We start from the raw sequence: 20547 nt of genomic DNA on the forward strand, positions 1-20547 counted from the left end.
AAACTCCTTAGCTATGTTTTAAACGATTGACAACATTGTAATCTTCATTTTCCCTTAATGAAAACAATACATACATCGATTGAAGTTAATATACAAATATTCCATATTTATTTCGAATTGAAGATACATTTTTAAGTAAACTCGTAACTCTATTAGTTAGTATAAGCATACAAATAACATACTGTTCTCCTACTCTCCTCGCCTTCTAAAAGAAAATTTCATTTTGGAAATGAAGTCTGTTTACGTGTTAGATGTTTGTCAGTCAAGTCCTGTACGTTCTATTATTCCCAATAATTGCTCTCTTAAAAATTATAATCACAGTGATATGAAATCATATATGTGGTGCGTAATTTGACAAAAATAAAGATTGCGACCTGTCTTCTACGTCCATGCTCAATGAATAAATTGTTCATGAAACTTTTAATGAATAACGAACGTTGTTTTATCACTTTTTAGCTAGTTCATTACTCAACCAATCAAGCCCTTCGTAAAGTCCATGTCCTTGAGTAGCACAAGTACTTTGAATAAACCAATGACGTCCTCTTAACGAATTCAGTCCCAGCTTATCTGTGAGCTCCGCTGCAGACATTGCATTAGGTAAATCTTGTTTGTTGGCAAAAACTAACAGTACCGCATCCCTTAGTTCGTCCTCCTTCAACATGTTCGCTAATTCACGTTCTGCTTCTCCGATACGTTCTCGATCGTTACTGTCGACGACGTAAATAAGGCCTTGAGTATTTTGGAAATAGTGTCTCCAGAGTGGCCTGATCTTATCCTGGCCACCAACGTCCCATACCGTAAAACATATATTCCTGTACTCGACGGTTTCAACGTTAAAGCCGATTGTAGGTATTGTTGTGACAATCTCGCCCAGCTTCAATTTGTACAATATGGTTGTTTTTCCAGCGGCATCCAAGCCGACCATCAATATTCTCATTTGCTTTTTGCCAAAGAGCCGGGTGAGCAAACTGCTGATCGTTAGGCCCATCGTCGTCTATGATGACACTGTACTTCCCCGATGTACTTAAACTAGTGCGATGCTCTTGCACTCGTACTCAGCGCACAGATATTTGTCTTACCAGTAAATATTATACTTATTTGGATATGCGACGACGTTTATTGTGTCGTTAACACACCTTTAACAATAATACCAAATGTCACCTTAGGGCGACTTGTTATGTACTTGTTATTCCGGAAATAGTTGGCAAAATTGGCCACGCACTCGAATTCTTGCGTTAAACAATAGACTGAATATTCGTTTATATCGTTATAAGACAGTTTCTTTTTGTGATTGTGATACCCTTACGAGCTAGATGTATTATTTCGTCACTCGATTTATGAATCACGGAGCAACTGGGGATAACTCAGTAGAAAGCGACGCGTGTCGGTGCCACATACTCCTCCATTAACCGTGATAATCAGCCGCCTAGTTCAAATTGAACATTTCCTTTTGGAAAATATTTCTCGAAGTGACTTCGTCACAAAATTTAAGAGTTTATCGATTTGTTTTCTCGTGTTAGTCTATATGAGCGTCGTGGTATTATAATGCGTCCTCTGTTCCTCCGACACAATTTCTAATTGATGCAGCAGTTCAGGTAAAAGAAGATATAGTAATTTATAGATGACAAATATACGATAAAAGTATATCTGGAAGATGGGATTTCAAAGATAATTTCAGGGTAATAATCATAATGAGACTTTTTTAGAAGTTTTATTGACAAAGTAGCACTTTTATTCATATGAAAAAGTAATACATTAGGGCCTGTGCTCGACTTCTTGTATTCTTTCTTTTTATAATTAATCTTGAAGCGTATATAACGAGAGAACTAGAAAAGGCCATTTCTTTTCACTTGGACATCTTACGCGTTCTATGTCGTTTAACAATATAGAACGAAATTACAAACCGCGAGAACATCGACGGCGTTGATAACCTGTCATTGTTCACTACAGGGTGGTTTACAAATTTGCATCTATATAATAACTTTCACATGATATTCTCTTCTCTATTAATTCCAGGAATTAAAGTAATGTACAATTGATAATCTTTTTCTTTTCTTTCACATGATATAGTAAATACCCCCTAAAATATATTTGTAAATCTTTGTAAACGTGAGCCGTTGATGAAGTTGTGTGCCCTTAATATTTTTCTTTAAACGCTAAGCACCCAAATGTTACTTGATGTATTTCAAAGTTTGGCCAAATGCAGACTGAAGCTTCGCCCGAGTCTAGTGCTACCCGAAAGACTATATGCAACCTTACAGAGATTATAACTGAAAATCTTGTCATTATTTCGATTTGATTTCACGTTAAATGAGTTTTCTCTGGAGAAGACCGTCGTGAACATTTTAGAAGATAAAATGCCCTTGGTTTACCACAGGTAAAAATCAAAATAGTTGGGGAACATTTACTTCCTAAAGCTAAAAGTTTGGATTAAACTTCAATAATAATAATAACGTACAAGTATAAATTGTTATTGTTACATCTCTTCTCGTCAATTAATGAAATGAAAGATGTATAATCGAAATTCTGATACAAACATAGGATGTTTGAAATAATTGTCAACTCTCTGCAATGATCGTGCACACGTGAGTGCTTTGAATTCGGTACGATTGTGTTCGACCCATTTAAATGCGTGATTCTCGTGTTGCGTGTGGTACATTCTAAATACATAAAAGTAAATAAAAATTGTATTGCGTTTTCGGATCTTCACCACAGCTCTCCGTCTTTCTCTTTAGCCGGCACTTCTATTACTCGTGGCTTGTCGATTATTCTCGCCGTGCGATTTCCTTTCTCCACGATACCGATGATCCACGCCTGGTATCCTTCCTGCTTTTCAATGTCTTTACAATACGCGGCGGCCTGCGAATTATTTTTGTAAGAAACTGATAAAATTATTTTATTGGTGTAAGAGAGTCGACAGCACCAAGATGCTAAAACAGCAAATTGGCATGGAAATCTCTGCTTTACTCTTCCTGCTGATTCTTTAGAGTATACCACGAAAATCATAATACTCTACTGTATTCACAGGATCTTATCTCGTTTAAATAAACAACGGATAGCAAACAAACCTGTTCTCTGGGTAAACAAATGAGCAACCCGCCGCTGGTTTCGGCCGAATGGCCTTGCAGCAGTTGGAACATGTTTCCGCATGCCTTCGCCACAGCTGCCATTTTAGCGATAACAGGTAGATTGTGAATAACAAAGGAGACCTCGTTCTTCTGATGTTTGGCCAGGTTCTGCGCGTGCCCCAAAAGCCCGAAACCGGTCACGTCCGTCGCTCCGTGTGCATTGTACTTATGCATTAATCTCGCCGCTATAAGAAGCGATTATTAGTAGTTGTCGGTTATTCCGATTTCTTCGGCACGCACCTATTCTGTTAAGCCTAGCCATACTGTCCATCGCTCTCTGATAAGCTTTCCTCACGTCGTCTTCGCTAACTACAAGTTTGATTCTGTTCCAGCGGTCTGGTTGATCCAACCACTGATGAGCATTTACAGCAACCTGAGTTCCAAGCGGTTTCGTCAGCACAAGAACATCACCGACGACTGCATTGTCCGGACTAAATGTAAACCAATGTTGTTAAACCATATTTCGATGCATGATATAATTTTCCATTTGGAAACACATACACGATGTATTCGTTTGGCTGACAAACAGTGGAAGCAACTCCACCTATTGTACACCATGGATTAACGACCGTCTGACCTCCCGTTACTGTCGTCCCCGCTTCCAACGCAGAATCTTTGAATCCCCTCATGATCAAAGGCACGACAACGTCCCTCTCTTTCTCAGTCATTTTCGTGCTGACCCCCAGCAACATCAGCATATTGTCGCACTCGGTGACACCCATCGCGTACAGATCACTGATAACATTCGCGCACGCGATTTTACCTGGAACAGTACTCCAATGGCAGTGGTTAAACAAAATGCTATAAATATAATTGTATCCTTAAAGAAGATACAACTTTCGGTAATCATCGATACCACTTCACCGATCTCGGTGATTTTTTAATAAGCTTATTAAGCTGATATGTTATCAGTGATGAATGAAGTACACATTTCGAATGATATTCGTTCGTTTGAAATTTTGCAAATATTTCAAAAACGGTGGTATAGGAAAAATAAAACAATTACTGAGATATCGACAATTGCCCAATTTCCATTTCTTTCATCGACTCAAATTGCTCATATCGTTTAAACACGAATTCGTGTGTTTATCTTACCCATCATGTAAGGATCGTCGACTAGTGGGTAGAAAAAATCTGTTGTCTGCACCAGACTGAGTCCTCCATGCCTCAGCGGAGTCACGGAGGAATCCATGCCAATGCCTGAAACAAGCGAAAAGATAATTATTAGTAAATCCTCGTTCTTACGTATTTGTTGATACCGGTGTCACACGTGTATCGTTAGTTTGGCAGAGGTTGAGAACACTCGTATTTCCGGTGGCGTGGGAGAAATCGGGCGGGAGACGATAATATGGCTGCAAATATGGCAGGGTTGTACATACGAAATTCGCGCCCTGGGTACTGTCACGAATTCGTTCCCTCATGCATGACGCACAACTTTGAACAACAGGTAGCAATTACACCCTGTTGATACCACGCGTATCGATAGAATGAAAATCTTTTAATGAAAAATCATTTTAACCGATGTCTGGGATACGAAGAGATCGTTCGCATAATTCGGAATTCGATATTAAATAATCTGTTTCGCGATCGAAAACAGTTCTTGAAAATGTCGTAGAGGTGTTTGAATGATAAAAAATGTTTCACCTTCGAAGATCAACATGACCGGCAAGAATCACGTACAGACGGGAAAAAAAATAGAGAAAATAAAGAGGCAGCATAAAACATGTCGGCAAGTCGGTCGTAGTCGTAGGGGCCGCCCGATAAAGCCGATCATTTACTCACCGATGCGTGGAATGGCCATGTGCATAAAATGGGCATGCTCATGATCTTGTGCGCTAGCATCGTCGGCCTGTAGTCCCTCGAGGAGTTTCCCAAGAACCTCCTGAGGGACTTTACACCCTCATCCTTTCAGGTCGGCGAACCGCGTAAGGCGGAAGTTAGCGTCAAGATCATGTGCCACTGGGTCGAACGGCCTACGCAAAGCCAGGGCGTTTGGATTTCCACCGAGCTCTAACTGGGCAACGGACAGGGCGTCCTGAGCAACTGGGGTTCCCTGTAGCTCCGCCATCTTGCTAAAAAACTAAACTACCGAAGACGAACCGGGTACGTAACGAGTCTCGCGGCCCTGTGCCAAGCCACAAAAGCGACAACGGCTCTCCTCCGACGGCTTCCCGTTTCCCAACTTTTGCGCGTTATCTACAAAGTAGGTTCTCACTGCACGCCCGGCGCGCTCTCTGTGCAGGAACAGTTTCGAAAACCACGTACGCCGCCGCCGACAGACAGCCACTGAGGCCTCGTAACCCTTACTACCGGTAACACGATTCACTGCGAACGGGAATTACACTTTGCACCGGCGTCGACTATCCGGGATCGTACGTGCCAACAAAATGGACGCGCCTCCAGCTTCCACGGGATCGGAAGAATGCGCAAGGCCACCAAGAGTCCCCCCAGTGTCCCTGCCGTGGCACTGATCCACGCTCATTGGCCTTTTCGAACCTGAGTTTGCGCGTTACACTTCCCGACACCAGGTACGTAAACGTTACAACGTTTCGCCCTTCGTCGCGTGTTCGTGGATCTCATTCCGCAAAGAATTAACGCGACAACTGTACCTTTGTGACGTGTACACGTTTTTCTCTGGATAACTTCGAGCAACATGCTGTTCTTTTTCCTTTTTCCTTCGTCTACTTCTTGACCATTAGAAGAAATAATCAAGAAACGGTCTAGACACACGTGGCCGATTTAATGAAATTGTAATTGGTAAATGCGTAGGTAAAATTCAATTTTCATACGTCTACATAATAGAGATAAGATTTATTTATTTATTGATTAGCAGTTGGGTATTTTCCTATTAAAACGAATCTACTTATTCGTGATATCGTAATACGTGATCGGTGGATTATGGAGCGTTGCGAATATCATTTTCTTATAATGATAATAACGAAAACGTCGATGTACGCCAATGAAAGTACAATCTGATTTAAAATTCTTACATGTCTACTTGATAGAACGATGGGACCTCAGAAATTAGATATTCTTTCTGTTTTTTAACTGACGTTCTGCGTATCCGTAATTATCGTTAAACGCGCTTCAATCATACAATTTTCGATTATTCCTAGAGGCATTTCCTCTGCGAAAGAGTTGTGCATTATGTTCAACACCTCAATGTGAATTCCGAAGTTGGAACTTCCTCAAATAATAAAATGTAATATTAGTTCATACCTTAGATCTCTTTGAAGATAGCGAGGAAAACGAATTGAGGTAGGTAGTGTTAATTTCTTTTAAACAATATGTTTATTGTTTAATGTCCATATACAATATGAATTGCATTAAATATAATTAGCTTCACAGAAGTATAAAATTTGTACTTAGAACTAAAGCTAAAACTTATAATTAATGTTACTTACAATTAATGGTTAAGGGAGTTTCTTGGCGCTTTGAAATTCGTTACCCATACGACACTCGTCTTTGCTTTTCCCGAATTTTATTGAGGATTCGAATAGGAATCAGGATACAACGTAGAGATTTAAGAACCTGTATATTTAGCGCAACGAAGGCATGAATTTATAGTTATGGCGATGAAAGGAGAGCATGGACGGATTTTAGATAAAGAAAATTGATACGAAAAAGTGAAGTACAATTTATTAATAATATATACGCAACCATTCTTAACGTTCGGTGCACCATTCTGAAAATAATCGAAAGAAATTGGTTACAGCCATACTGGAAGCGACGTGTCGCTTCTTATTTTCCGCTCTATATATATAAATACCTTGTAATTAAAATATAGATATATACATATGGATTTATGTACTTATNATATATATGTGTGTGTGTGTATGTGTATTAAAATATTTGTACAACCTGGACACATGCCTCTACAAAATAATCTGTTTCTAATCGCTAAATTCTCTTTTTAAAATCGGTCGTTAATCCTTTGTGGTCCGCCGCTGTTTACATTTTCTAAAATAAATGCTACTTTAAGAATGCAAATGATCTTCTCCAATAATACACACAAAGATAAACCCGTTGCCAGAACGATTATAAAATAAAAAATTTAACAAAGTCAAGTATTGATGCCAAGGAATATTTTAATACAAATTATACGGTAACTGCAAGCAATGGGCGAAGTATTCGATTAACAGTATCGAATGAGAAACAGAGAAATTGAGTTATCACAGAAAGAAGAATACAAACGGCGAAGTCACAAAGTAAAATGAAATCCTCTTGCCCACTGTCGTGTTTGAGAATTATTGACTCCTGAGAAAATATTCTTTTTTTATTTTCCGGAGATTAATTCACGGCCGAGAAAACGAGGGAAACTTTCGCCCTTTAGATAATATAAAAGTGCGATAGGACACGGAAATTAAGGACGGAGCAGCACGTGTATTTCATTGATGCGAACGCAACAGACTAGAAAAGTTCAAGTGAAAGTTACCCCTCGTCTTCATTTACATTCCGACTGGAAAGGCTTGTTGCGAACAATTTTCGAGCTTTCTTTTCTTTTAGAATCTAGCAAGGTTTCTCTTACGCTGTCTGCAAGCTGATCAGACTAAGAAAGAAACATTAGAATTACAAAAAAAGCTGATCTGCAGTTAAATACATAAATAGTTCGAAAAACTTTTCGAGTAAATGCTGTACGATTCTTCTCTGAAGTTTTATAAGCCTAAGCTCTAACAGTTACGAACTTGTTTCTCGAAAATACATTTGTCGTTTCTGTCATAATCAATGAACCATGTTGGTCATCGTGAAGAAAATATCGCTACGTCGATACAACCTCATCACAATTATTTTTCTTCCGACTTTTCAATTCTTATTAAATACTAATTCTAATCACTTTGGGTCGCCCTTCTCAGATTAAAAATATAGACGTACAATTTTTAAGGACGATTTTTCGTTCTGCGCACTTCGTACCGAACGCTACCGAATGAAAACTTAATCATTCTAATCGTAATGTCCTCGGATATATCCTACAAGGAAGAATCCATTCATATACCGAACCTACAGCAATCACCATGCTCTTCGCTTAACTTTAAATACTAAAACACGCGAAGTACATCGGTATCGGAAAAACCCGATAATTGTTATCATAAAAAATTCGTTAAGTACATTTTGTCGGCCGAGCCGCGGGTGGACATGTCCACTATGGAATGTCAGATGATTAAACGCTATGATCCAAGAAAAGGAAAGAAAATAGGTCGATCGTAATATAAGATCCTGCCTCCTTTGAGGTCTTCATGGACATTGACATAGTTCTTGCTAATCTTGGATCTCGATTTCAGAAGATACAAGACAGATAAGGAAACAGTCGCGATTTAAGTAGATTAGTCTCGTTCGTAATCAAACATTTGAGCGCAAATATCTTGTAAATTACATTATGGAGCTTTAGAAGTATCTAAATCTTATTAACAATATCGATTTAAAAAAAATTAATTTTCGTTTAAATAATATTCTAATTGAGACGCGATCCTCAAGCTATCGTAGTGAATCGCCTGAGATCTTAGTTCGAATCGTATCATGGTTCTGCGTCTGACGATGCAGCGGTAACGATTTTAATTAGGGCAAGTCGAAGGAACTATGCGGTTTAAACTGCATCGCGATCCTTGGGGCACGCGCGACCGTTTTCTTTTTACTTCAAGTAGAATGTCGATCGACCGTATATACTTGCCACTAACACAGACAGGTACGCTCGTGGACTGGTTCCTGGGCTCGTCTCGTGAATACATTCACTAGTTGGCAGTGTACTCTGTTAACAAATTGTGTATCGATTACGTATATCCGATGAAATACGTGTAATTCCACAGAAATCTTCTCTAAGTTCTTCGAGCATTTTTCTGTGTACATTTACGATTATTCTCTTACGCAAAGTGGTATGTGTAGAACAAGCGCGAATCGAAAGATAAAACGTTGCATAAATACTCGGACAGAGTATTTACCTGATTTTCACGTTGGAGCTATCGATCACCTCGCCGTCGCAGTTCCACACGCTGAGGCTCGAGTTCAGATACCGGTTGTTAATCTCGTTGTTCGATTGCATGTGCAAGGTAGGCAATGCCCGGAACGTGAACTCCCTCGCTCTGTACACCTCGACGAACGGCAGATCGTACTATGCAATGAAAACAGTCGAGATCAATCAATGAGAAAGCGTTTCGCTTTTCTTCTTTTATGAAATTGCACAGTCGTTCAACGGAGAGCACTTTGTATCAGAGTCGGATCACAGGGACAAAGGATATTCATCTGTTTTCTTTCCATCGTTCATTTTGAAATTTATCGGAAGAGTCGTATCGCTCACCAATGTTTTCTGTTTGCTGGCCAACCTCAGCAACATTCTGATGTTGTTGAAGAGCGATGTATGCCGAACTAGAATCACGTCTACGCAACCGTCCCCCACGTGACAGTGCGGACTGAATCCCATCGGACTCCTCGAGCAACTGCAGGCGAGATTCGCACTGTTCACCATGAAGAACTTCCCTCTGACGGTCATCCATCCTGACGCACGTTTTAAAGCGTTTAAACACATGTCGAGCGACAATGAAATTCAATTCTCAAATGAATTCATCAACTAACTGGATATTTCTTTGTCGGGAATGCTGTTGTGCATGTGCTGCAAGCACCTGCTGCAATTTTTCGTGCACCTCGTGCTGGTCGCTGGGTGGCAAGGGTCCGAGAGTAGATGTATCTCTCCTTCGTACCCTTTGTTCGCGATTATCTTCTTGAAACCTGTGCGGGAATCATATACAGCGATAAATCTGACCTTATTCTAGACTCGCAGACAAGATTCACACCGGTAGAAGAAACAAATTTCCTCCTCACCCGAATAATCGTATCTCTGAGGTCCCATCCATCGAAACTTTTCGCTGTCCCTTATCACGTCGCCCAGATAACCATAACTCAGCATGCTGGCGTACAGCCTTAGCAACGTTTGGTCGCTGTGAACGGCTGAAATATCGAGGCCGGTGCTGTCGCCGAATATGATATGTATCGCCGCGGTTTGCACGTCCGTCGTTCCGTGGAGGCTGTACGCCACCGTGTCCGTGCTTCCGCTGGGAATTACTCCGATCGGAAGCCGAGGACTCGGCAGAATTACGTTCGGATCGTTAGGATCGATCTGTCTGTCTCTCGAGGTCCTCAATACCAGGCCGTTTATCACCTCGGCGAGGGTACCATCTCCGCCGATACACACCACCGCCTAGAAAGAGGAAATTGAGAAGCGTGCCGTAAAGGTAGTCGATGGGCCATTTTTTAATTTTTAACGAAACCTACATGGAAGTCGCTCAGATCCGCGCTCAGAAGTATATCACGAGCGTGACCAATTCTTTCCGTGATCAACATCTTCGTCTCGATGCCAGCGATGGTCATCAAGGGCTGAACGTCTTTCTCCCAGATCTTCAATCCTTTCTTCTTTCCCCCGAAGGGATTAACGAACAATAGAACCTTCCTGGGGCGATGAGAGAGTCCTGAGGATCAAACGTTTGCAACCCTTGAATAGTCAGAACACGATTGCTTATTATACGTGAATTATCATGACTGTAACTATAGTGGGTCTTATCATTCTTTGTATCCTCATAGTCAGGCCATTATTTGGACTTGATTGGGTGAAGGATAGTTTTGCGAGCAGGTAACGTGGCGAGGCAGGAAGGAAGTCAGATCAATACTGGTTTGTCCTAACGCGGAGTAACCGAGAAAGGGATCGTATTACACGTGCGACAAAGAAACCACCCCCGTTGTTTTTCTGCTCGAAGGGGAGAACGCGATCTGACGCTAGTATCGGTTATGATTGATTACCACGCTCGATGGATTCGCTGGCGCAAGCGTTAGGAAGATCATACGACTGACCGATGGCCGATGTGTATCGATGATTGCTTTCTTACTAATCAAAACGATTATGGAATTTGATATTAATTTGTCCTCGGTTTCTCGAGTTTTTTTTTACGCTAGGATTGGCCAGGAACGTGTTCGTATTTTAATTACGCAGCCTTGATCCGTAACCGACGACCCAGTTCCAACGTGTACGAAGTTTAATCCTTTCTACTAGTTCGCGAGCAAACGCAATAGCGTTTGTAATATCCAGTCACGTAGGAACGGAAACAACGATTATAGCTGAACACTGTTAGAAACGATAATTGTGGGACGTTGTAAAATATTGTTATTTTAATGAGAAAAATAACAGATTAGTCATTTTGTAGAAAACGAGATTGAGATCAATCTGATTAATTAGATATTCGATCAACTAGGCAGTTCGTTTATTCTCGAGAACGGAGACGCGAATGATCAATATCCATTCAATTATTAAACCGGTGGCTATTCCCTAGACGCGAATAGAAAGGAAACGGATAGTGTGAGCCGCGCCAAGTTCTGCGATTCGACTTTCACCTTTGCCTCGCATTTTCACGATACAGAAATGGTCCTATGTAATTTCCTTCTAACTCAACTCGCTAAGTATTTGACGATAGACGTAGTAATTAATCGATTAGTCCTGAAGTATTCGAGATAGAAGAATTTGTATACGACCTTTTTTACAGGTAATAGCAGTGCCTACAATTTCTGTATAAAATTTTTTTCGCTAACGTCAATAATTAATTAATAAATAAAATTATTTATGGTACAAACTTTTTTTCGTCCAAGCGAAAAATGTTTCAAACGAAAGTTGTGAGTAGCGATCAATTTACGATAGTCGAAACTATCTTACGTTTAAAGACGAGTGAAACTGAGCTGTCAGCAAAGTCGGGAAACAGTCCGGGATTACTACTTTTATTCCATTCACAAGAGATAACGGGGAGGCCACTTCAGATTGCGCGCACTTCAACGGTACATGATTTCGAGTGTGTTACTTCCAGGATATTTAGAGCTGTGCCAATAAAGCTAGATCCGTCCAGAGGAACTTCCTTCTCAAATTCAGTTCTAAAATTTACTTCGATAAAAAACGCTGTAACATGTTATCAGGCGTATGTACGAATTCACAGGAATGCAACGTCTCTGCATTACATTTTGCACCGGAATTAAATTGCGAAATTAAAGTGCAACTGGTATTTCTTGATTACGGAGAGATCGTTGGGAAGGGTATAAAGGAAGACGGAACTCACCCATGAGGTAATTCCTGATAGTTTTTACCCAGGACGCGACCTGCCTAGGATCTGTATGGCTCATCGTCACGCTGTGATGACTCCATTTATTCTTTGGACCGCGTACGGCGTAATGTAGAATGAAATTCGTCGGGCAGACAGTCGGCGACGTCGGCGACGTAGCCGGCTGTTTTTCCTTGACGCTGACCCCGGGTATCCAATCGTCCCCGTAACGAACCGCAAGCACGTCCGACATGGGCAGCGTCCATCTCGCTGAAACACCGAATCGCCGATAAATCTTTATTTATTTATGGAATCAGAAAATATTTCTTATGCCTCAATCGTTCGTTCTTAATTTCGTGATCTATTTATGGCAGAAGCCTCAAAGTCATACCAGAAATAGAAGTCACGTCTCGCGGCTATGTATGTACTTGCCGGACAATTGAATAATAGATCTGGAGGAAAACAAGTATGGAACGGGTGCACGCGCGTTAGGAGAGACAAAAGGGAGGCTCGGTTTACCGTTTTCTAATAGCAGGCCGCTTAAGGATGTATTGGCTATACAGTNGGGGTACCCCTTCAATTTCTTCCAAATTTTCCTCAATAACTCCTAAACCCTTGGAGATACGGGAAAATTGCATAGGACCTTTCTTGTAGAGGACGACGAGATCTACAATTTCTGTATAAAAAGTTTTCGCTAGCGTCAATAGTTTAAGAGTTATTTGCGAAAAACTGTTTTTTCGTTTTTCGTCCATAACTCGTTAAATATTCTCGAGTATGAAAAATAATTTCAAAAGTACCGTTCGAAGTCGATGAGCATGAATTAAATTAGATTTTTACTGATTCATACGACAGTATCAGACAGCTGTCACTCGGTACAATGTTCCACGCAGTGTGCCAATCATAATGGCATGCTGACGTGCTCGTAACTGGCAGATAACAGAATTATGCAATTGATAACGCCCCGGTTCAAGCCTTCCGCTCGCATAGGAGGATTTTCATGCTCTTCTTCCTCAGCCGAAATCGATTCGATAAAAATTTATGTCGGCAGCTTTCGACACTTGTTTCGTTTATTGCATTCGATAAAAGTTCGTTTAACGAATGGTTCTCTTTTCGTTTAACCCTCTCGTGATCCTTGAAGTCTGAAATAGAAACTTCGACGGACATTCGGATTTTTGGGATGCACAGTGTCTTATGTAATGTTAGAGAAAATAGAACGATTATTGGTAGGGTGAGAAACGAGCGATGTCGAAAAAAATATTTCCACACCTTCGCTTGTTTTCTACCGTGAAACAGGCATAATACATCCCAGAAATCGCCAATTCCGTCCTGACGAGTGTTCCAGTTCGCGTGTCACGATCGTGTACGTACGTACGTACATCGCGTACACGTGACCGACATAACGATCACGCTGGCGCACGATTTGTTTCCTCGAACTCGCACCGAGTCATCTGAATCAGTACCTTTCCTGCTCGTAATTGCTGTTTCTCTTTCGTCTGTTCACCAAACGGCGTTACAGCGAGTCAAACCCTGAGAACGAACGGTTCAGAGCCACCGCGTCTTTTAAGGATAAAAAATGTGAAACCGGAGTCACCGTATCTGAAACTATCTGGGAAAAGTTCGATGAGAACCTTAAATGCAACGAAACTGCACAAAGATACTCTTTACATTATAAACAAAGTTTCCTCGACGTGTCACGGGTCCTGTCGATCAATTTTAGATCGTCTGGTATTTAAAATCGTTATATTTAAGATCGCCTTAAGCATTCGCTCAAGTCCCTGTTTCCTGTACAAGACAGGGCCTGGAAATATAGGATAGACAGGCATAGGAAATGCTTAAGACGATCTTAAATATAAGTAAGGACTTTGAGTACAGGCTTATGAAAACTGGTTTCAAAGTTACATTTTCATTTATCACGTCGCGTTCTGTCGTCACTCGTTGATAAAAATAACTGATCTTAATAATAGCTTTTCATAAAGCGAAGATAATTATAGTGTTTACAGTATTTTCGGGCGAGCCAAGTGAGTAGTTCGTCGAACCTGATGCTCTGTACAAAATAGAATCGCTCTAGAATCAGAGACACGGTTAAGGGTATTTTTGAATGATATAGCTTCGTCGATCCGGTCGTTCTCTCGTTACAAGAACACGCGAGATTCGTAAATACGTGAACGGGCAAAATCCGCGCTAAAAATATGACGCACATGGCCTATTCGTCGTAGATTCTAGCGAGAGCATCGTGCGGTCTCTTCTTGCGAGTGCACTCTCATCGATTCGTTCCACTTTCACGGCTAGACTCGTTCGCGTTCATCCGCAGACTATGAGACAAAAACTCGTTCCACTGATCTCATCCGTTTTCAATATATTTCATTTATATTTTCCGTCAAATAAATAATGGCAATAATTCGCCTGTCTGTTTAAAACATATAATAAAAAGCTGTGTGTCCAATATTTGAACCAGTGAACTTTTAGAAAAAATTATGATTACAGAGGAGTAAGGTTTATAAAATTGTTCGACCTAGGAATCATGTATAAAGAATTATAAAAAATTACAAAATTCTGTCATTGCTGCATTTATATTTTTAAATGAAATGAAAATTCTGTCATTCGACATGAGAATTGCAGATTTAATAACTTTTTTAATAGGCTCGCAAAATTTCTAAAATTTTATACAGCGTTCTGTTAATGTGATATTTAGTGACTGTTAAAATTTCAATGCTTACAACTTTAAGCGTGCATTCGTTGAATCGATCGATCGGACAGAACGTCCAATAATAATATCGTTAAGCGTCGGCGAAGACTCTTAGGAAGAGCGATTTTGCTTATGCAATTCGCCACGAAAATAATTAGGTTCCGTCTTACCGCACTCTCGAGTCTGCTCGATGATCGATTTCTATCAACGATTCGGCCGCGTGCATCAATATACGCGAAAGTTGAAAATAATTCGGAGCATCTGCGAAGCCCGTCGACGCGATCCGTTCGAGCCTCGCGGTCTAGTTAGTCGTCACGAGCCGCGGAGGCTGCGACTATGACCCAGAAAACGACGTGTGCATGCGCTTACATTTATCGAGCCTTTTGTTCCACGTGCTGGAGGGCTTCCAACTTCCAACGCGAAGGTCGAAGCGTCAGAAATTACCCTCGCTTTCACAGGGAAATGGCATTTAAACTGCGAGTCTGCGAGGATGGGAAACATATGCGCGACCTGCCGACGAAGGCTGACGGTTACCTGACAAACCGGCTTTGCATTTGCAATTCGTAGGAGAACGTGAAGTACTCCGTCTCGTTTCCACGGGGACAAGTAGGATTAAGGAGGAAATTCTTTTGTGAGGTCGGAAAGGTAAACGAAGGAACACTGGTAAAGCAACGTGCGGAACACTTGAGGGTGTCGTAAATCAGACCCTTTCCTTCGAAGCTGTACTCAGGTCCGAGGCTCGATAGTCCCCAGGACGGATTTTTGAAAAAAGCCAGAGACGTCTATAAACAGCGGAAGTAGAGGTACTTTGCCACAGACGACGAGCACCGATGTCTTTAAACTATCTCTCATCAGATATTATTATATAAAGTAAAAAATTCACGTTGTTTACGATATTTTTTATTGAAGGCATGTGTGGCCGTGGTCAGGCCGGACCTTGATCGCATTCGCCAAGGGAATCCGTGATTCTTCGCAGTCTCGACCGCTCGCTGCAGACTGAATTTTTCTTCAGGTAAATTTAGGCGTCTCGTCAGGGTCGTTCACACGGATGTTCCCAGCCTGAGCTCGCGGAAGGTCGCTTGATCTTCATCAACTGGTTCACCTTCGATCCCCTCCAGTTGACATCATTCATACTACGTCATGCGAATATTTTTTACTTCCTACTAATTTAAATTCAAATATTTTCGTCTCTCGTTCCCGCGGAAGCTACCTGCGTAATAAGTATTTTGGTAATTAAAATTAATTATAGTTTGTACGAGTAGAGACAGAAAATCATCCTGTTATATCAGGTCGTCTTTTGTTTCAATGACGAGGAAAATCTTTGATATTAAAGTAGACGATTACCATAGGAAGGAATATTATGTATGTTTTATTACTACACGCAAGATGTTAATTACTCTTTACATGCAAAACATGGATCTGCATTGCTGATTCAAATGGCTTTGACATGTTATGCATCGTTAGAAAAGATTCGCTGTATAAACAAATACTTTTTTTCACTCTGAGAACTTCAAGCTATTTTTTATTCAAATCAATTGACGGAACCGTTGAAAAATTCGTACGACGTCTGTTTTGTTCTGATCGTCACATACACCTGTGCGACACGGTTTCGCATAAACGCGAACGAGAGAAAACTGAAGTTCCTCGCACGCGATAATTGATCCACTTTCTAAAGCGAACCAAGGTCTCTCCACGCGTAATCGCGAGACGACAGCGAAATGGCGAAGAATAAACGAGGTTCCAACGTTTTAAACGTGGTATTACGTCAGTTCCGTGACTGGGACGAAAGAGGAAAAAAGCGGAACATGCGGATAGACGTGGTACCCACGGCGCGACCTCTTAATTAAAGAGTTTCGCAATAAACACAGGCTACCTGCACCGTTGCAACGGCTGTCTTTTCGGTTTACATAACAGATTCCGATAAATAGGAAAAGAGGTGACAAAAATTAAAATGAGTGTAACATCGCGACGATGAGCTTCCTTTTTCATAATATCTCGGCGAACGCGAAACGTTATACCTGAATCTCCTGAGCGACTTTAATTGCAAGTACGAATCATTAATTCGAATGATTCTCCGGTTACGATACCACTGCCGCGGATTTTTATGCTACGTAGAACTTGCAGAGCACACGCGACACGAGTGGACAAAATATATCTGACATTTCTGTAAAAGAGAAATCTAATTTATTCAGTTCTACATTAATGAAAAATAAATAAGAAACAAAAGTGCAAGCTGGCACGGCGTGAGCGGCGGTTCGCGGTTGTACCAGTTTCAAAAGACACCTTCTGAAACTTTTGCTTAAAATTATTATTACTAGTTTAATACTTTTTCCTCAATTAAATTTTTCACATTTCCTATACTGGTTGTTAAATTAATTAATTAAATTGATGAGAGCACGCGTAGGGCCCGCGCCCAGCCACGGGTAGGTTGGCTCGGATCGTGGCTTAGCGCGGGTCATTGTTTTTCGTTAATAATTTAAAAACGTCTCACTTTGCACTTTGGCAAAGGAAATCGTTGTTCAGAAACACTTACAGAATCATCTCTCTTCGATTCTAACACTTTTTCTGGGACATGCTGTATGTGTATGTATGTACGGAAGTCGTACGATTAATCGAGCGGCTCCTTCGGAGTTAACTTCCTTAGGACCGTGCCGCATTCTCCGGGAGATAACATCTCTGATCGACCCTGTCCGTGTTCCTCACGTTTGACCTTTTTACTAGCAGTCTTCTTCGCCTAAGTGCGAACGTCACTTACGTCCGCCTTCGTTTATATCGCTAACCCTTAACGTGTATAAATAAGAAGCTAGAATCGTCGGTTTCTTTATAACAGTCGTAAATGAATAATTATAAGGAATGGAATTTTATGTTATAGACCAAATGAAAGAATACGGATAAATGCGCATAGGCTGTGACACGGACGGAAATTGAATACCCGACTGTGTCAGCGAAATAAATGAGACGAGTGCCAAAAGCCTCGTCGCGTTCCCTTCCCATGAAAAAAAGAAGAAATGCTGATGCTTATTGGAACGTCTTCAGAGAGGAGTAATTTTTTGCTGGCGGCCATCCGGAAAAATGCATCCCAAGAGGGATTACGTAAGCAACGTACCCGCATAAATTGCGCTAAACCGCATGTAAGTATCGTGTAGGACATGCAGTGGACTTTAGAATTTCACTCTCGCATATACAGTTACGGAATATTTCCTATTAGGTACGTTTCTCTCGAGAAATTATTGTCGTCGATCATACGTCACGTGAAACTCTTTTGTGAGATAGACATTTTAATAACTATCTTTTATCTGTAATATACGACAATTCTATGATTCGCAAAATCTATTATTGACACGCGGAAACGTGTTTGAAGGAAGGAGGAAATGGACAATGTTGATTACGCAATATTGTTTGAAGTAATAAAGATAGATAGCACATATGTCACGGTAATTGAAATTCAATTAACGACAGCTGAATTCACGCAACGATTCAACTCCAACGGATGACTTTTTATCACGGACGTTCGACCGGTATCTCGTTCTTTTAAGTAGACCCGAGGAAAGCGAAAATGCGTTACGAGCTGAAACCGGTTCGATTCGATCGAAGTAGTAATCGGGAATGATAATGCGATCGACACGTAATTTGACGTTACCAAGCCGTGCCAATAACACGTGGATTTTCGTTAAAAACAACGTTCTCAGGTCTCGGAATAATTCAGCGAATCGAGACGAATCAAGGACGATTTTAACAGGCGTACGAAAGAGTCCCACGAAAAATTTACGTTGATATTCAATGCCGGCGTGGATACAAGGAAACGGAACCGCATGCGAACTGTACGTCAAGGATACGAGTTCGACACGAGCGTGCTTCATCGCCTGAAACTTATCGATATTCTGTAGGTGTTCACGCCACGCACACGAGTGCAATCAGCTGTACAGTGTACACAGAGTACAACCGTACCCGACTTATCTTTTGTCTGTCCAATACGGGACATTTTTACTTACGACAGCTACAGGTTTATAAACAGTCGTTTCGTACGCTACGCGGGTTTTTTCTAGAGAACATACCGATTTCGAGAACAAAATTTATATCGGCAAGGTGAGAGCCAAGTATGAAAACGGATCTTCGTTGATTCTGGATCGAATTTCGAGGTCGGAAGACTTAAGAAACACTATATAATATGAATAAAAGATTTTGTAAATGCGAACGCATAGAACGCGTTCCGGAAGGCTTGAGATACATTCTACATAAATACATACATGATTCTGTAAGTGCGAACGCACAGGACAATCGCTCCGATAATAATACCATTCGATGAAGATAAACTGTTTTAAATCGTACGTGTTTCTCTATCGGTTTTGCATCATTGAAACTGTGATAGCAAAAACTGCAGAAAAACAGATCATACGATTTCGCATGCATTAACCAGACGTCATCGATTAAAGATATTTCTCTGACGTTAACAGGATAATCAGAGAACGTGAGTTTCTTTAATGACTTTAACTTAACGAAACGAAAGAACGTCCAGTATACACGTATACGTATTTAAATACTAAACATTTTTGCCTGCTACGTCCTATCACAACAATTCGTATCTGGTTAGCCACCCACTGATATCGAACTCGATATAAGTACGTACAATTTTCGCGAATTCACTACAGAAGGGTCAGATAAGGCGTTAGTTATCTGAATCTTTTACACACACCCTGGTGAACGGTGGGACCTTGTCCCCGAGTCTCGTTCCTCTTCACACGATGCGACCAAAGCAACAACAACGCACCCTTAAAGCGGAACCAACGAGATTCTAACGTTCTGCTCGTCGTTCTTTTTTGATTCACAAGGAATGAAATGGTAACTCGTTTCTTTCACGCTAACGAGGAGGATATTGCTGTCGACGGTTGTATACTTAGAATCTAGAATATGATGTGCATACGCGTACCTTTAATCAAATTCCATACTATCGTAGAAGTGTTTAAATTGAAAAATCTTACGTATCGCGTTTCGGTGCTCTAACAAGTATATGATGATAAATAATGTTCTTGATAACTAATCGAACAAATTAACAGATAGGTCGTTTAGGATATCGTCAGCTAGCTTTCTACAGACGCATTAAAATACGCAATCTATTTAAAACGATACTGCATTTAATTATTAACAAACGCATATTCATTCGATAAATGATGAAATCTATTAATTCGTGATTAATAGACGACTAAGAACATCCGGTATGTGTATATTTGATCAATTGATGCACACCGACGATGAATAAATTTCTAATTGCACTCACTGTACGGCGGCTTCTCCGTTTCCCAGATGAGCGTGCCCCGATGAAAGTAGACTCTGCACCGTTTCTTTTTCACCACGAACGTGTTCAGGAGCACCGTCTTGGAGGATTGGTCCGCGATTTCCTGCATCATCCTGACGGCTTTCCGCGAGTAACGACACGTTCAATAGGGCCAGGCTGGCGACGTCTTCATCTCTGGCAATCGATTCGTGTGTTACGCGGTGAAAATCGCCGCGAAAATCGTAGAGAAAACAACGCTCGTACACGAAGATCAACGATGAACGCTCAGTTTCGAGTGCACTCAAACAACGCTGTGTGCTCGGTGGTTCGAGCACAACTGGCCCGACTGGCTGAGGCGCTGAGGCCGAGAACGTCGTACCGTCATACGCCGTGCAAAAT

The 20547-nt window shown here is 41.0% G+C and overlaps 3 protein-coding genes and 1 long non-coding RNA gene across 4 annotated transcripts; 1 reads left to right on the forward strand and 3 right to left on the reverse strand.

Annotated features, from left to right (window-relative positions):
- Positions 1–79: 79 nt before the first annotated feature.
- Arf102F (ADP-ribosylation factor 2) lies at positions 80–1452 on the reverse strand. Its single transcript, XM_018032009.2, has one exon. It carries the CDS (start codon positions 986–988, stop codon positions 446–448), a length of 543 nt encoding a protein of 180 aa, XP_017887498.1. The 5' UTR covers positions 989–1452; the 3' UTR covers positions 80–445.
- Positions 1453–1696: 244 nt separating this feature from the next.
- On the reverse strand, positions 1697–5196 carry Sps1 (inactive selenide, water dikinase). Its single transcript, XM_018031963.2, has 6 exons — positions 4911–5196; positions 4224–4328; positions 3630–3891; positions 3369–3559; positions 3069–3313; positions 1697–2859 (listed from the first exon to the last, which is right to left on the reverse strand). The coding sequence occupies exons 1-6, from the start codon at positions 5194–5196 to the stop codon at positions 2707–2709; spliced, it is 1242 nt and encodes a 413-aa protein (XP_017887452.1). The 3' UTR covers positions 1697–2706.
- Positions 5197–5376: 180 nt separating this feature from the next.
- Positions 5377–19776, forward strand: LOC113464853 (uncharacterized). Its single transcript, XR_003389701.1, has 3 exons — positions 5377–5656; positions 17749–18007; positions 18085–19776. It is a non-coding gene; the product is annotated as an uncharacterized LOC113464853 (long non-coding RNA).
- Positions 6742–20487, reverse strand: Cerk (Ceramide kinase). The gene is made up of 8 exons (XM_018031962.2): positions 20152–20487; positions 12209–12460; positions 10389–10582; positions 9939–10314; positions 9693–9845; positions 9418–9614; positions 9062–9231; positions 6742–8871 (listed from the first exon to the last, which is right to left on the reverse strand). Exons 1-8 carry the CDS (start codon positions 20279–20281, stop codon positions 8796–8798), a joined length of 1548 nt encoding a protein of 515 aa, XP_017887451.1. The 5' UTR covers positions 20282–20487; the 3' UTR covers positions 6742–8795.
- Between the last annotated feature and the right edge of the window lie 60 nt (positions 20488–20547).

Source organism: Ceratina calcarata, unplaced genomic scaffold (genome assembly GCF_001652005.2).
Source record: "Ceratina calcarata isolate Rehan_Ccalc_2016 unplaced genomic scaffold, ASM165200v1 scaffold568.2, whole genome shotgun sequence".
In the NCBI taxonomy this organism is placed as follows: domain Eukaryota; kingdom Metazoa; phylum Arthropoda; class Insecta; order Hymenoptera; family Apidae; genus Ceratina; species Ceratina calcarata.

What these genes read in the sequence shown, in the direction of transcription:
- Arf102F (XM_018032009.2), bottom strand. Translation starts at nt 988, where the DNA reads ATGGGCCTAACGATCAGCAGTTTGCTCACCCGGCTCTTTGGCAAAAAG.
- Cerk (XM_018031962.2), bottom strand. Translation starts at nt 20,281, where the DNA reads ATGATGCAGGAAATCGCGGACCAATCCTCCAAGACGGTGCTCCTGAAC. An exon ending in AACGGAGAAGCCGCCGTACA is followed by an intron (nt 12,461 to 20,151) that starts GTGAGTGCAATT and finishes TCGGTGTTTCAG; the next exon opens with CGAGATGGACGCTGCCCATG. An exon ending in TCAGAGATACGATTATTCGG is followed by an intron (nt 9,846 to 9,938) that starts GTGAGGAGGAAA and finishes ATTCCCGCACAG; the next exon opens with GTTTCAAGAAGATAATCGCG.